This window comes from Hyperolius riggenbachi, chromosome 6, assembly GCF_040937935.1.
Source record: "Hyperolius riggenbachi isolate aHypRig1 chromosome 6, aHypRig1.pri, whole genome shotgun sequence".
Taxonomy (NCBI): domain Eukaryota; kingdom Metazoa; phylum Chordata; class Amphibia; order Anura; family Hyperoliidae; genus Hyperolius; species Hyperolius riggenbachi.
Window position 1 is genome coordinate 289,404,819 of NC_090651.1, and position 17,678 is coordinate 289,422,496.

General features: G+C 42.6%; 1 protein-coding gene across 3 annotated transcripts in view; it reads right to left on the minus strand.

Annotated features, from left to right (window-relative positions):
- Positions 1 to 17,678, minus strand: part of LOC137522789 (serine/threonine-protein kinase SBK1-like) — a 71,624-nt gene that overhangs the window by 20,060 nt on the left and 33,886 nt on the right. For 2 of the 3 annotated variants that reach the window (XM_068242877.1, XM_068242876.1), the window contains exons 2-3: positions 13,031 to 13,219; positions 4,708 to 4,910 (exon numbers count right to left, since the gene is read on the minus strand). In XM_068242877.1, coding sequence (XP_068098978.1) covers positions 4,708 to 4,910; positions 13,031 to 13,181 — 354 coding nt within the window. In that variant the 5' untranslated portion in view covers positions 13,182 to 13,219. Of the gene's footprint in view, positions 1 to 4,707; positions 4,911 to 13,030; positions 13,220 to 16,220; positions 16,241 to 17,678 lie in introns of those variants that run through there. The other variant, XM_068242878.1, reaches the window with a different exon arrangement.

Consider the following 17,678-nt stretch of genomic DNA (forward strand, 5'->3'; position numbering starts at 1 on the left):
ACCCCTGTGTATATAGCCAGATTACCCGTGTGTATATAGCCAGATTCCCCCTGTGTATATAGGCAGATTACCCCTGTGTATATAGGCAGATTACCCCTGTGTATATAGGCAGATTCCCCCTGTGTATATAGGCAGATTACCCCTGTGTATATAAGCAGATTACCCCTGTGTATATAGGCAGATTCCCCCTGTGTATATAGCCAGATTCCCCCTGTGTATATAGGCAGATTACCCCTGTGTATATAGCCAGATTCCCCCTGTGTATATAGGCAGATTACCCCTGTGTATATAGCCAGATTCCCCCTGTGTATATAGGCAGATTACCCCTGTGTATATAGCCAGATTACCCCTGTGTATATAGCCAGATTCCCCCTGTGTATATAGGCAGATTACCCCTGTGTATATAGGCAGATTACCCCTGTGTATATAGGCAGATTCCCCCTGTGTATATAGCCAGATTCCCCCTGTGTATATAGGCAGATTACCCCTGTGTATATAGCCAGATTCCCCCTGTGTATATAGGCAGATTACCCCTGTGTATATAGCCAGATTCCCCCTGTGTATATAGGCAGATTACCCCTGTGTATATAGGCAGATTACCCCTGTGTATATAGCCAGATTCCCCCTGTGTATATAGGCAGATTACCCCTCTGTATATAGGCAGATTACCCCTGTGTATATAGCCAGATTACCCCTGTGTATATAGCCAGATTCCCCCTGTATATAGCCAGATTCCCCCTGTGTATATAGGCAGACTACCCCTGTGTATATAGGGAGATTCCCCCTGTGTATATAGGCAGATCCCCCTGTGTATATAGACACATTCCCCCCATGTATATAGGTAGAATACCCCTGTGCATGTAGGCAGATCTCCCCTGTGTACATAGGCAGATCCCCCCCCCCTTTGGCCGCTTGCTTTACCTCCTTTTTCCCGGCTCCTGTCCCCCTCCTTAAGAAAGTTGGATCCCCCTGTGGTTTATGCTGGGCATAATACAAATTGCAGATCAGCGCTGAAGGCAGCTAAAGCAGTCCAGTAAGTGCTGCCATATACAGGAAGTGATCTCTGTTTACTTCACCGCTGATCTGCGGTTAGAATTATGCCCGGCATAAACTGCAGGGGGTTCCAATTTTCTTAAGGAGTGGGGCAGGAGCCGGCACAGAGGAGGTAATGCAAGCGGACGGGCGAGCGATTGGTGGCAGGGCTGAAGGGAGCAGGACCCTAGCGCACACTGTCACTAGGGCTTATTTTAGGAGGATGTCTTATATTTCGAGTATACTTTTTTTGCCTACATTTAATTCCTATAGATGTTTATGCTTATAGCAAAACTATAATGACGCCAGCATTGTATACTTGCTTTATTATGTGGCCATAGTTTCATTTTGGCATTTCTGTATCATAAAGATTAACAACATTCGAAAGCAATATTTTACTTTCTGGTAATCTGCCAACGCACCAGAAATTTATGGACGGTCCATAAAAAATGATGTTCATAGAATGAGTATGAGAAGCCAACAGGAATTGCAGGATTTGATTTATAAAGCAGATAAAACAGTATATTGCTTCACCTCAGTGCACATTACACCTATTCATCAAAAATATACCTTCACTGCTGTATAACTTCACAAAATTCCATATCAGTCCACTAAGTGTAAATGATTTGGCATTAACAGTGTAAAGTGCCACATTAAAACACAGGCCCTGATTTACTAAAGCTAGGGATGACCTTGCAGTCCTATACTGTAGCACCATCACAACACTAGATGAGCAGCTGCAGCAGAAGGTCAGAACTGTGTGCAATCTACTGTAATTTTGTAGTCCTGGGCTGGCTACGTACTATTGCAGCCATGCGTGAATCAGTTGAGGTGGTCAGGGTGATAGAGCATGTGTGTGCATGCTTCCCTGTATATCACTAGCTATCTCCCAGGCCTGATGTACCGGGCAGTGCAGTGGCCAGCAATGTCACTTCTCACAATACTGTGCATGTACGTACTTGTAAGCATGTGCAGCACATCTACAGTGTTACTTTTAAAAAGCTTGCTTTCATTATTATTTTACTATTGATTAACGTAAGTATCTAGTTGCCTCCAGAATTTGCTCAATACATGAGATCCATAACCTTGGTAGATACTCTGCAAAAGGGTGTGTGTGTGTGTGTGTGTGTGTGTGTGTGTGTGTGTGTGTGTGTGTGTGTGTGTGTGTGTGTGTGTGTGTGTGTGTGTGTGTGTGTGTGTGTGTGTGTGTGTGTGTGTGTGTGTGTGTGTGTGTGTGTGTGTGTGTGTGTGTGTGTGTGTGTGTGTAGGTGTAGGGGGAGGGGTAACAAGGTGATTGGTTAACATCTATACTGCCTGCATTAATTCAGATTAAATAGAAGGTGTAAAGGTGAGGCTCAGACCACAAGATTGGCATGCTATGCACAAAAAAGGTGCATGGAAATTTGGGCCCCACATTACTACCACTAGAATATCTGTACATTTTACCAATATTCTATCCGCTATAAGAGAAGATCATTAATTTTACCGCTCTGTACTATAACTCTCACAGAAACCCTCCTATCTACACCAAACATTGACCACGCCTCACCTAATCTTAACACTAACCACCTCCTCCTACTCCTAACGCTAACCACCCCCCACCCACTCCTAACACTCACCATCCCCTCCTACTCCTAACACTAACCACCCCACACCTACTCCTAACACTAACCACCCTCACCTACTCCTAACACTAGCCACCCCACCTACTCCTAACACTAACCACCCCCTCCTACTCATAACACTAACCACCTCCCACCTACTCCTAACACTAACCACCCCCCACCCACTCCTAACACTCACCATCCCCTCCTACTCCTAACACTAACCATCCCCCACCTACTCCTAACACTAACCACCCCACCTACTCCTAACACTAGCCACCCCCACCTACTCCTAACACTAACTACCCCCTCCTACTCCTAACACTAGCCACCCCCACCTACTCCTAACACTAACCACCCTCCACCTACTCCTAACACTAGCCGTAGGCCCGCAGCCCATTCGCCACTATTTTACACAGAATTTTGGCTACAGTTTAACCAAACTGTGCTGATCTACTGTTCCCAGCCTGCCTGCCACTGTAGCGGATTTCTCCTGCCTCTATATTGCAAATGAGTTAGGCTATTAGGACTGAAACCCACTCGGAATCGTGCAGCGCTATTAAAATTGCACAAGCGCTGTGTACAGCAATTCCTAGTCCGATTGTGGTGGCATGTGGATCCGATTTGGAAGAGCTGTACAGTGCTTCCGATTCGTGTTTTTTTTCCAATAAACTTTATCCTACTTATCAGGTGTCCCGATGTCCGGCTTCTGTCCATAGCCCCGCCCCCATTGGAGAGGTCATAGGTGCTTCTCTTGGACCAATCAGAGACGTGCCTGTGACCTCTTCTGCTGGGGGGCAGGACTACGGGTGGAAGCCGGACATCGAGACACTCAGTAAGTATAGTTTACTTTATTTAAAATTCTAAATACTCGGTCCCCAAATGACAGCAAATTGCTTTTTCAAAGTGATTTTGAAGCTCTTCTATATGCAGCATTGAGCGCTCTAAATGCTGCATGTCCTGCGATTGTGATGAACCCTAATCGCAATTGCACTAGTGGATTCCACAACATTTGGCAAAATTATTTTATTACTGAATCACTGGTGATCCAAAAACGCTGCCAAAATCGCCCCAGTCCTCATACTGTAGCCGAACTCCACTGCCCTACTGCTCCCAGCATGCCCAACACCAATCCTTTAGAGTTCTGCTGATTTAAATTTCCCACCGGAAGCTGATTTAAAGGACCACTATCGTGAAATTTATAAAAAATAAAACTGAAAAAGATTTATATTGAACAGAATGCTAGTAGAAGGGATAGTGAAAGGTTAAGAATTAGTTAAAAAAATAAATCACACTGATCTTTACACATTCATGACAGCATGACTGTGAGGGGAGCTTACCGACGGAGGCTGTACTCCGGGCTGCGTGTATCTGCCTGGCTTAGATCATGAGACGAGCTGAAATGGCATTGGACAGCTAGCAGCCCGGAGTACATTCTCCCATAACCCTGTCGGTAGGGACCTCTCAGATTCAAGTAGTAGTAATGTATAAATAGCAGTGTGATTTTTTAAATTATTCTTAACCCTTCACTATCCCTTCTACTAGCATTCTGTTCAGAGTAAATCTTTTTTAGTTTTAGTTTTTATAAAATGATGCAAAAACGAATGATGCAATAAAAATTATGTTTTAAGGATCAAGTACTGTTTTGTTACATAAATCCCTATCATTGCAAGTTTGGCTTTTTTGATAAAATAGAACAAAAATACTTAATCATTTATTATTAAATTATTAATACACAAAGAAATTGCTAGTAATATTAGGGGGTGTATTTTTTGTATGTTTGCAGTCAAAAAATTAGGTTGTAAAGAAAGCCCTATCTGTCCTTTTATCAAATGATACCAAGACTGTGTATGTCAGGTAACTATGCAAGAGACTGTAAGTGAAAAACTGCTCTGATACGAAGAAGTTGTACCAACACATGCTGCCCATAGAGGGCTCTACCTGAGAGGAAATACATGACTGAATCAGCAATGCATAAATGACGACAATCTAGATTATTATGATTAGCATGCCAGTTCCACATATGCCATTTCTTTTATATTAGTTGGAGTTAAGATAATGTATTACTTACTTTAGGCACAGTGATGGAATAGAGATCTCCTGCAGTTGCCAGCTCTTGGCCAAATGAAAAATATTTATTTGTTTCAAAGGCCACCGCAAATGTGCCTATGATATTGGGGTGCGATGCAAGGCACAAGGAAACGCAATATTCCATTAGGAAATTATCCTTCTTGGTCTTTGTTTTTTTCATTAACTTCAATGCCATAACATTGCCTAAAAAGCAAAATAAATAAATGAGAAAAGGAATGCCATGCAACAATTCTTAATCTGCTAACTTGTTATTTGGTTTTATTAAATAAAGAGATTTACTTGGCAAAACATATTTAGTTATCTAATGATATTAAAGTTATTATTTCTAAAAAAAAATGTATTTGCATATCATCATCTCAGCTTTTATTATTGGTCATCATCTTTTATTATTGGCCAATTTTTATTCCTCAGTTCCTCACAGGTATGTCCGCATTTGACCATAATGTACTAAGAAAAAAAAACACTCTTTATCAACCACTTGCCGACCGCGCACTCATAACACGCGTCGGCAAAGTGGTAGCTGCAGGACCAGCGACGCACATCTGCGTCGCCGGCTGCAGTCTAATTAATCAGGAAACAGCCGCTCGCGCAAGCGGCTGCTTCCTGTCAATTCACGGCGGGGGGCTCCGTGAATAGCCTGCGGGCCGCCGATCACGGCTCGCAGGCTAAATGTAAACACAAGCGGAAATAATCCGCTTTGTTTACATTCGTACAACGCTGCTAACAGTAGCAGCGTTGTACCAGATCAGCGATCCCCGGCCAATCAGCGGCCGGGGATCGCTGTCACATGACAGGCAGGAGCCTGTTAGAGGCTGCACAGGACAGATCCGTTCCTGTGCAGCCTCCGATTTCCGGGGCAGGGAGGGAGGAGAGGGAGAGGGGGAATCCTGCGGTGGAGGGGGCTTTGAGGTGCCCCCCCCCACCAGCCACACGCAGGCAGGAGCGATCAGACCCCCCCAGCACATCATCCCCCTAGTGGGGAAAAAAGGTGGGCGATCTGGTCGCTCTGCCTGTTGTTTGATCTGTGCTGGGGGCTGTAAAGCCCACCCAGCACAGATCTTCTAAATCAGCGCTGGTCCTTAAGGGGGGGGGGGGTAAAGGCTGAGTCCTGAAGTGGTTAAAAGACAACTGAAGTGACAGGAATATGGAAGCTGCAATATTTATTTCCTTTTAAAAATACCAGTTGCCTGGCTGCACAGCCAGGACAAGGTCCTCCAGCACCCAAGGCTGAGACACCAAAGTGCGCCATCCCATCCCTCCCACGCCCAGCCATCACACACTGATTGCTATTAGACTAAGAGGCTCCCCAGGGCCCCCAACCCCTTAATATCTAGTTATCTGGCTTGAAGTCACTGCCATCCCCTTTTCTTATTTCTCTCTGCTTCAAACACAATTGGGGAACGATAGCTGAGTGAGTTGTGTGCCCAATCCTACACAGCGCCCTGAGGCTAGAGCCTCTCTTGCCTCTGCCTCGGCCCAGCCTGGCTGTCCTGCTGATTTTTCATGTATCAGAAGTGTCTGAATTACACACACCTGAAACAAGCACATGGAGAATGCAGTCAAACATAAGTAATGCCTGGTACACACCATGCAATTTGCGATCAAAAACGCACTGGCCCAACATTGACAAAAAAACTAAACTAGCTGCCTGCGGGGGACTGAAGGATCGGTTTGAGACGGCGCGGTCACAGGGCATCTGCAGGAAAGTGAATCTTTATTATTCAGTTAAAGAGCAACTGTTAGCTCTAAAATGCCCCCTCAAAAAAACACATATGTAAGTAGATAAATACATGCTCTACTTACATAACATGTGTATCGTAGTGTCCAAGTTTTGATTTCTGTTATTTTCATGTTTATATATTACAAGGCTCCTGTTGCTGGCAGGGGCCATCTTGTGTCCGGCTAGATCTTCTTCCCTCCCCCCCCCCCGCATCCCCCTCCTCCCCGCACTGACTCTGAGCACAGCGGGGAGGAATAAATGCAGCAGCCACAGACTCACCTTATAATGGATCCAATCGCTGTCGTTCCCATCTATTCTCTGCACTAGTGCAGAGAGTGTAGAAGGATACTACAGCGCCTGGAACCATTATTCCGGGGGTTTGTGTGTGTGCGCCACCTTTATCCTTCCCCAAAGCTAGCTCAGTGCAGGGAAAAAGGATGCAGCGGCGGCGCCGCGCGCGGGGGGGGGGTTGTGGGGGCGATCCCGTACATGCCACTGAAGGAGGGGGGCAGATGACAGTGACAGGAGATAGCCTCTGTCCCCCCTCCGTGCGCTCTAACAGCAGCAACGACCAGGCAGACAAGGGGAGACCAGGCAGCCAATCGCAGTGCAGAGAGATAAGTGACAGAGGCATCAGCCAATCAGGCTGATTCAGCATGCCTGTCACTTCTCTCTGCGGCTTGCGTACACTTTTAGAGCCTGGGGCATGAGGAGAGAAATCTACAAAAGTAAGAATGATTTTAAACTTTTACATTGCCTGGTTAGCATCCTTTCTACTGCTCTATTAGCCTGCAGTAAATAACTTATTGTGTATTTTCTGCCTAACAGTTACTCTTTAAGGTTCACTTTAGGGCCCCTTTTCCACTATAGACCTCAATTGAAAACACACTATGATGTAATCACCATTTTTTGCAATTTACACAGCAGTTCCCCATGTGCAATTTTCGTGCTATCATTCATTTTTTGCGATGCATTTGCATTTTTATAACGATTTCATGATAAAAAAAAAAAAAAAATCTAAAGAAAATTGCAAGGCACCACACTGGGGCCCATATGCAATTAACTTTTTCTCCTGAGTTTTCTCCTAGGTGATATTTTTAAACTGGTCAATAAAATGCATTTCAAGTCAAGAAAATACTCAAAATAATTTTGAGAGTACTTTTTCACCTACTTTTTGGTACTTGTTTAGTTGAAAAGTGCTGGAAAGTTATTTTAAATTGAAGATAAAAACTATGTCCTAGGAGAAAACTCAGGTGAAAAAGTGAATTGCATATGGCCCTGGGGGCCATATGCAATTCACTATTTCTCCTGAGTTTTCTCCTAGGAGAGAATTTTTCATCTTCGATTTATAATAACTTTTTAGCACTTTGCAGGGTAAAAGCACCAAATAGTTGTTGAAAAAGTACTATCAAAATTATTTCAAGTATTTGTTTGCTTGCTGGGGGTTTAAAATGCATTTTATTGACAAGTTTGACAATTTCACTTTGTAGAAAACTGAGGTGAAAAAGTGAATTGCATATGGGCCCGGGTGTGGGATTGTTTTGCACTCCCATTACCTTTAGCTTAAACACAAATGCAGAAAAAATGCAACATGAACTATACGGTTCCCTTTGAGAGGAAATAAGATTACACACACACACACACACGCACGCACGCACGCACGCACGCACGCACACACACACACACACACACACACTACTTTGGCGTAAAATAACATAATTAAATCAATGTTTTACAGCATCATGCTGCTTTGTGAATAGGTCCCCATATTTGGTGTAAATGCAATGCATCCAAATTATCTGTAACTTATAATTTTTTTTTTTTTTAAAGGACAACTAAAGTGAGTGGGATATGGAGGCTGCCATATTTATTTCTTTTTGAACAATACCAGTTTCCTGGCACATTGCTGACCTGTCATGCATCAGAAGTATCTAAACCAGTCACCTAAAAAAAAGCATGCGGCAAATGCAGTCAGACTGAGGCTCCCTGCACACTGCAAATCCGTTTCGCGATTCCCTTTCCGGTTCCGATTTGCAATTCTGATTTTCCCTGAATACAATCAACAGAAAAACTGAGGAAAAAATGCAGCATGCTGTAACGATTAAAAATCGAAAACGGATGTAAAAACCGATTAAAAATCGGAATCGATTGGCTACCTGCTTGTTTCAGGTGTGTGACTCAGACAATACTGAAGGCTGTAAGAGCAACAAGATGCCAGGAAACTGGTATTGCTTAAAAGAAAATAAATATGGCAGTCTCCATCTCTCTCTTACTTCAGGTTCCCTTTAAGTCAAACATCTGATCTGCATGCTTGTTCAGGGTCTATGGATATTACAGGCAGGAGGATTAGCAGGAAATCCAGGCAATACATATTGTTTAATGGTAAATAAATATGACAGCCTCCATATCTTTCTCACTTCAGTTATCCTTTAAGCAACTTTGGTAGCAAAAAGTCCTGCCTAAACAGATAATAAAAATATTTCCATGTGGATTTGTGACTGCCCTGCTAGAGGCATCTCTCTGGCCTGTAAGGGGCTGGTGAGAATTTAAGAAACTGATATTGGAAGATCCCCACTGGATTGTTTTGTTGTAATCTAAACTATGTACCCACGTTGCGATTTTCCCGACTAGCTTATATATGATTTAAGCAGTCTACTATGGATGGTTACTGTATGTGCTGTTTCAAAGTAGGACACAAGATGGAGCTAGACTATACATAGTTCAACAGCTAATCTTTTTCACTTGTCAAGAAGAAAGCACCTGTTAGCTATTCTAAGCAGGGAGAGCTGCAGCAGTAATAGGAAACAATCTTTTAATGAATGTTAGCTTATGGGATGTAAGTTTTGTTTACTGAGGATGTTATTATTTTTGGAAAGAAATCAACCAACAAGATCCTCTCTGCTGGTAACGGCATCAGGATTATCTGCATTAACAGTGTCATAGCAAGAGAAACACACTGCGAATTTCTAATTTTACACAATAAGTCTAGTGAGATTTAACCCCTTCCTGAAAAAACTTTTTAAAATTCACAAAGTCGTCTTGCCAGGTGAATTTAATGGGAAATGCCATGTGAAGGTGTGGATAGATAATTTTTATTATGTGACTGCCACCAGGTTCTCCTTGTTGTTTGCCCCGACCTGCAGACTTGACCCCAAGCTGTCCAGGCCTATAACAGTAAGCCATGTCCTTCCTCTGAAGGAAGGCTGAGTAGCAGTCCAGGCCAGAGCTCCTCCCAGAAGCCATACCAGGTCTTTGTGATGTTGATCTGTGATGCAACAGGAAGGAAAAAGAACTCGGTCAACATCACATGACCATTAGGTAATGATGGAAGTGTACCTTAAAGAGGACCTTAAGGACCTTTTTTTTTCATGCGGCCGGTCTGTGGTCACTGTGGTTGGCTACCAGTTGTCACCTGGCAAGGAGCCAATTAAAGTGGCTCCTTACCGATAGGAGGAAGCTCTGCTGTCACAGGACATCTGAGCCCGTAGTCGGGGCAAGCAGCGATCAGCTCAGGTCTGCAGTAAGCTGTGACATTGAATCTATACCGCATCAGCGTTAGAGAGCCGCAGATGCGGCGTATATTCTACCCAAACTGGTTAATTAATAAAACTGCTTATGTACAATATTACTTCATTAATTACTTCAGTCAGTGTGCCCATATGAAAGCCTCACCCAGATCTCCAATCTTAATTTATCAGTTTATCAAAAATGTTGTGTTGTGTAGTGAGTAGAGACAACACCTCGTCTCCCAGACTGCACTGGGAGGAGATGGCTTCCTTACACTGGGCCTGATGCATGAAAGATTGGAAAATGTACAGGCCTTTTGTACATCTTTGCAGACACAAAACGTGTGCTCTGAAATCAGAGGCTGATTTCAGAGCACACGTTTTGTGTCTGCAGAGATCGGATTTCAGCTGTAGCTACAGAAGGGAAAAAGTGGGCATTACACCAGGAACAAACTATAAGGAGGAACGAGCGGGGAGCCTACACTAAGGAGTGTCGTCTGGAGCCTACACTAAGGAGTGCCGTCAGAAGTCGAGATCGGGCAGTCGGCCATAGGAGGAGACAGGGGCGTTTATTGACCAGTCTTGTAGTGGTCACATGTCTTGGGTGAGTGCAGCCCCTAAGGGGGACTCTTCTTGGTTTCCCCTTCGGATGAATGTTGATGAACTTTGATGATACACGAGTGGAGTGGAGCGCTATCTATCTATAAATCAAAGACTGTGTAGGGGGTACTTACTGAACCTCAATAGAAGCGCATACACATGGGAGGAGTTAGGCTATAAGTGAAGAAAGGACTGAACTTTTATCATCCACTATCTACTGTTTATTTGAACCTTACTTGTACACCTGTGTGGCAAAATTGCAGCGCTGTAAATTATATATATAGATCCTGCATAACTTACTACATTCTACTATATGTCAATATTGTGCCTCTTTAAGTGACTTGTAGCATAATGATATGAACATTTCACAATCCAATAGGCAGCAAATATGAAACAATGTCCCATAAAAACTGGGGCATTGCATTTCACATCTTGTAAAAACAGGATTTCAATGCAGCAGCGGGGGAAACCGCATTGTATGTACAGTATATAAAGTATGCCTCACTGTAACTGTAACCGTGCATATCATCCACTAATCACAGCATGCCTTGCGTGATTCTGACGGATGCACACGCACTGCTAACATGGAGATGTCAATGTACCATTACAATATAATCACATCCCGTCCGATGCAAAACATACTCTACGTTTTCCAAGTTGAGCTTTGATTCAGTCAGTGCATCCCAGATACAAGTGCTGCCAACTCCTGAACAATAATTGCATCTACGGTATATGGTTTCCGCGCATGTATAGTAAGGCCCATGTGAAAATCATAAACACGAAACCAGACGGGCAAGAGGTGATAACCCTGATATCTGGCACATGGGAATTATAGTACAAAATCTAAACTCCAGGTTACAGATTACTCAAAGATGGATGAATGATATCCAAGAAGATGTAAAGGTGGCCAACTGGCCATACATCTGTAGACTTGGTGGCCAATTGAGCATCAGATTAGATACTTATTATCAAATCTGATTAAAATTGGTACCGCCAAGAATATGCCTGATCAACAATTCGACCAATATCATGTCAAAATTAGTCACTTGTATTGATCAGACATGGTAGAAAATATCGACCAGACATGCTTGATCGAGTGAGTATCGATAACGGCTTGCAAAATCGAGTACGGCAAACAAGATGGAAACCCTCGGCCGCAACACCTGAAATGTACATGGACCACCCCTCAATGCCCCCCATCCTCCACTGTTTCCACACTCTTGTCTTATTCCTCATTCACGCCCCACATGGATGCCTGCAGATTTAACATGGGGCACCTGTGTGACGTCAGCATGTGCAATACACTGGCTACCATGCGAGGGGTACATGTACATTTGCTGAAATCGATCGTTTCGGGAATTGGCCTGCAGTTTATGGTGGCCAACAAAACTCTATCTGATCAATTTTGATCATAGAGAGATCTGTCTCTTGCTCGACTGGCCGCCAAAATTGATGGATGTATGTATGTATGACCACCTTAAGGAAAATTGTCTTTAAAAGAAATGCTACTTTTGCTGAGATAAACCTACTGCTTTCAGTTTGACTCTGTATAATCAAAGTATATAGTAGAAGGTGAACAGAGGCGCCAAAAGAATAAAATATGCTAAAATTGTTAAAAAGTTTGGGAGGCGGTGGTGGCCTCGACCTCCCAAAACAGACACATAAGCTGTCGATTTTTCAGCAAAAACAGGTTTTTATTCACATACTCCAATAAAACAGGCAACGCGTTTTGCAGGTATAGTCCTGCTTCCTCAGGCAATCACAGTAGGAGTATCACACAGCAAGAAGTCTAGTCCACACATAGCGCTATGCGTGGACTAGACTTCTTGCTGTGTGATATTCCTACTGTGATTGCCTGAGGAAGCAGGACTATACCTGCAAAACACGTTGCCTGTTTTATTGGAGTATGTGAATAAAAACCTGTTTTTGCTGAAAAATCGACAGCTTATGTGTCTGTTTTGGGAGGTCGAGGCCACCACCGCCTCCCAAACTTTTTTTTATAATTTTAGCATATTTTATCCTTTTGGCGCCTCTGTTCACCTTCTACTATATCTGTATCCACCCCTGGGTGGAGGGGTGTTTATCCCCTTTGTTCCTGATCTACAGAGAGCGACATGTTAGTCCTGAGTGGGGACAGGCCTAATCTCCCCACCTGCGTTTACAGTGGTTGCCTGAGCGGTAACCCTGGTTTGTGAGTATAAATTGCTTACTATTCATTTATCCTGTCCTTTTCCAATACATATTACACTATTCTGGGCTCTCGGTTTCCCTGTTTTATATATTCTGTATAATCGAAGGATTAATGGCAACAGTGAAAGCGCATCCAAAAATTTTTCACTCACCGCTGTTCATAACGTTCAAAAATGGAGATGTGTCAATACAATTAACTTGTTTTAACTGGTAGAAACAGCCATATTATCATATATGATGTCAATCTCTACACTCAGGTAAAAAGATAAAGATAACCATCATCTCACCCTGTAGTTTATGTTCGGCTTGTAAGACCTGACCATAGGAGCCGCTCCCCAGCTCTTTCAGAATCCGGTACTGTTCTTTCAGCTGTATATGTTGAAGTCTCCTGGAGGTGAGATTCATCATTCGCTGTAGGATTTGCTCATTTTCATCCATCACATATATCTCTTTACTCTTAGCAGTGATAATAATTCCTATTAGAAACAAAAACAATAATTATGCAGAAAAGAAAGGTACCATAGAATCAGGGATAAAGAGTAATTGCAGAGATAAACAGCAGCCTGTGGAGTAATTATCTGCTAGATCCATTTCTCTAGAGGCTTCAGAAACCATCTGTTTTCTAGCAGGGTTCCCCAATTCTGTCTTCAAGGCCCACCAACAGTGCATGTTTTGTGGAAATCCGCTAGTTCTAATTCAAGATAATATATTAAATCTAACACGCGCTTCAGGTATAAAGCTAGATTCCTCTTTATTCTCCGTTTCTTATGTTAAAATCCACACATAAAGTAAAAGTAAAATATCAATAGGATAAACAAACAACCCTATATAAAACCCTGATCCTCCAAGTCCATTCATTCATATACATTCAAAACACATATATAGAAGGGCCCTTCTATCACAACCTTCCTCGTCAATTCTTGTAAGGAAAAGACGTATTAGAGATATTCCAAAGTGTAATGGTAAAAGGGGATCTAGAAAGAGAGTCTAAAAAATATTGGTAGATCTCCAAATGTCCTCATAGGGAGCCCGTTCTGTTCCCAGCCAACGTCTGTTTCCAAGGCTTATAAAGTTATGCTGTTCCTCCAATTAGAAAAAAGAAAGATTCCCACTTACAGTTCTGCAGTAGGTCTATCAATTCGAAGGATGGGTCTACTAAATTTCAAGATGTACTCCTTCTTATAGGTCTCACCACCACAAACTAAAGGTCCGTCTTGATGGTGAGCCGTCTCCTCGCTGCTCTCCACGCCGTGTAGTTGAGGTGCGCATACGTCACTTCCGTGTGTAAAGACTCACGGGTCCGCTCGTCGCACTTCCTTCTGGCTGGCTGCAGTCTCTCTGGCTAATGTGGGTGACGTCACCGCTAAAAGATCCGTTGAACCTCTGCTTACAGGCGGCCGCTGCGCGCTATCACGGCTTGTCTGTAGTCCACGATCTTTGCCAAAAGATAATGAGACCTATAAGAAGGAGTACATCTTGAAATTTAGTAGACCCATCCTTCGAATTGATAGACCTACTGCAGAACTGTAAGTGGGAATCTTTCTTTTTTCTAATTGGAGGAACAGCATAACTTTATAAGCCTTGGAAACAGACGTTGGCTGGGAACAGAACGGGCTCCCTATGAGGACATTTGGAGATCTACCAATATTTTTTAGACTCTCTTTCTAGATCCCCTTTTACCATTACACTTTGGAATATCTCTAATACGTCTTTTCCTTACAAGAATTGACGAGGAAGGTTGTGATAGAAGGGCCCTTCTATATATGTGTTTTGAATGTATATGAATGAATGGACTTGGAGGATCAGGGTTTTATATAGGGTTGTTTGTTTATCCTATTGATATTTTACTTTTACTTTATGTGTGGATTTTAACATAAGAAACGGAGAATAAAGAGGAATCTAGCTTTATACCTGAAGCGCGTGTTAGATTTAATATATTATCTTGACTCATTACTGTGAGGGTGCTAGGGATCCCTCAACTAACAACGCAGCTCACTCTTATATATATATATGCATATATATATATATAAGAAACTCTAGCGCCGGGTAGCATATACAAATAGTTCTAATTCACCCAACGGGAAACCACTTGCGTTGTGCGATTGAAAACTCCCAGAGCTTCTGGGAGTTTTCAATCGTACGAGGCAAGTGGTTTCCCGTTGGGTGAATTACAAATAGCGCAGCTGAAACCTCAACTTCCCGATGTCATGCTGTGCATCATAATGTGCGCACGACATCGGGCTTGTGCACACGCTAGTGGAAGAGGGCTCTTAGGCTTAGGTAAATGACATGTGACTCATAAGAGTTAAGCTGGCCACTAACGGTCCAATTTCTAGCGAAAAATCGTTAGAGCGATCAGAATTTCTGATCGGATTGGTTGTAAATAATCTCCATTGGTGGACACAATCGATTATGAATGAGTGAAAAAAATGTCGCCCGAATGAATTTTCGTCGAACGAAAATTTGGATTTTCTTGGTGGTCGTGATAGATAGGAAGCAATGATTGGCTAGTTGATGGTGTAGTGAACGATTTTTCGTCCGATCAGAATTTCTGATCGCTCAAACGATTTTTCGCTAGAAATTGGACCGTTAGTGGGCAGCTTCACAGCGTGCCTTGTCCTATGTAAATGGTAACATAAAAGTTAACAGTCTTTCATGTTACCTTTCTTACCGCATCCTAGGCGCGTTCTGTTAAAATGGGACGGAACAGCTCCTAGTGTAAAAGAGCCCTGAGGGATGGGACCCACTATGGGCCCTTTGCGAAAGCGCCCACAATTTGCATAATCCCAGAAGTGCCAACATTTCCTGGCTCAATTGCAAACAATCCAGGATCGCTACCAAACTTCTGCAAGCAGCATTTTGGAATCGCTCTGCGATCACATTGCTGCTAGTAGGACCACACCCATCGGGATCCACTGGCAAAGCAGCAATCAGCAATCACTTCCTAAGTGTGCCTAGTATTTGTCAGCCCTTACAGTAACTTCCCAGTGCTTAAAGGGTACCAGAAGTAATATAGGACATAAACATTTGTATGTACATTCCCAGTCCTATTAACTTCTTTTTTTTTGTTTTCTTGCTGTAAGGCAGGGGTAGGGAATCTATGGCTCGAGAGCCAGATGTGGCACTTTTGATGGCTGCATCTGGCTCACATACAAATCAGTAAGGGGTTGATTCACTAAGCTACACTGCTCAAGCAGCACAGCTTAGTGTGGCAGCGCAAGTAAAATTTTCAAAGTAGGGACGCTACTGCTGTAGCATGCACTACTAACTTACTTGCGCTACCCCAAAACTAACGGCCACTCTAATTGTCCTACCCTTGATCCTGCCAGGTCCAGTGACTTTTTAGGACGAGATCACCGCATTTTGATAGGCCCAATAGGCTGCCTGTCACTTGACAAGCAGCCTTTTGAGCCAAAGTGCGGGAAACTCGTCCTACAAAATGAATCAATCCCCAAGTCAGCTAGCTAATTGTACAACCTGTTAGTCAATATTTCTCCTGTTTGGCTCTTTGGGAAATTGCTGATGTTGCTGAAACCCAAGAGAAGATGAAGATGTGTTTGACCCTTCCGCTGTCCGGCGGATCAACTGTAAACACATCACCATGGCAACAGGGATGTGAGCCCTCTGCTGTGCATGCGCACTGTCCCAGTTTGAAACATATGGTATGGCTCTCAAGGAAATACATTTTAAAATATGTGGCATTTATGGCTCGCTCAGCCAAAAAAGTTCTTGACCCCTGCTGTAAGGGTTATAGGGACACTGCAGAGGCTGCCTTTTTTGTTTTTAAACTATAGTCACTGCCAGGCTGTCCTCTTGATCTTGTGTCTTTAGTACTTTCAGCAACATATCCAGAATTAGTGTGGTGCAGTGATTACAGTCTCGCCATTTTAGCCACATATTTACAGAACTGCCAAGCAAAAGGGATGAGCGACCACAGTTTTATAGGAAAGAAACTGTATTAGCATGTGTGTGAGGATAGGGCCGAGACAGGGCGGATTACATTACCTGTATCACTGCCTATGCGCTGCATGCTGCGCTCCATACTCCAACAATTCCTCCTTTACAGCTGAAAATTCCACTGGGAAGGAGGAAGTGTGGGGAAGATGGAAATGCTGGAAAATATTGATCAAGATTCTGGCTAGCTTCCATGAGTATGTCTTTTTTTATCAATTTTCGTTCGATGTCCAATTGAAAAAATCTGATTGAGTTTGAACAAAATCATTAATGTTCTAAAGCAAATCATATCATAGCTTTGAAAATCTAGCAGATGACTAAACCGATGACACACTTCTCCATGGGTTCTTATACACATGAGCATCATATACATAGCATTTAATATTCCATTATGAAATACATAAAGACTGTTTGCCTGAGTTTTCTCCAAGGAGATATTTTCAAACCTAATAAATAAATCAATCAATCAATAAAATACCTTTAAAGCTCCCATCAAGGAAAAAATTACTCAAAATAAATCTGATATTACTTTTTATATACTTTTTAGTACTTCTTTTCAATTGCAAAATTCAAAGTTATTTTTTAGATGAGATTAAAAAAAAATTATCGTCTGGGAAAAAAATTCAAGAGCAAAGTTAATTGGATAAGGGCCACTGACTTTAAATGTGGATTTACAATACACTTTTATCTTTTTGTTAAAACCATTTAACTTTAAAAAATGTTTAAAAGCTAAATACAAATCTGAAACTGCATTATGCTTTTTTCTATTTATTCTTTGGGCACCTCTCCTTTGACCATTTGATTAATCCCAACGCAGACCCTCAGTAATGGCACATTGGATTTTGTTGCCAACATCTTGCCACTATAGGATTTTGGAACAGAGATGTTGACACTGACAAAACAAAGCCAGTACTTTTTGTATTAAAAACAGAAACCTGGTAGCAAAGCTAATTACCCTACTTAAAGGGCAATCCCAAAGCC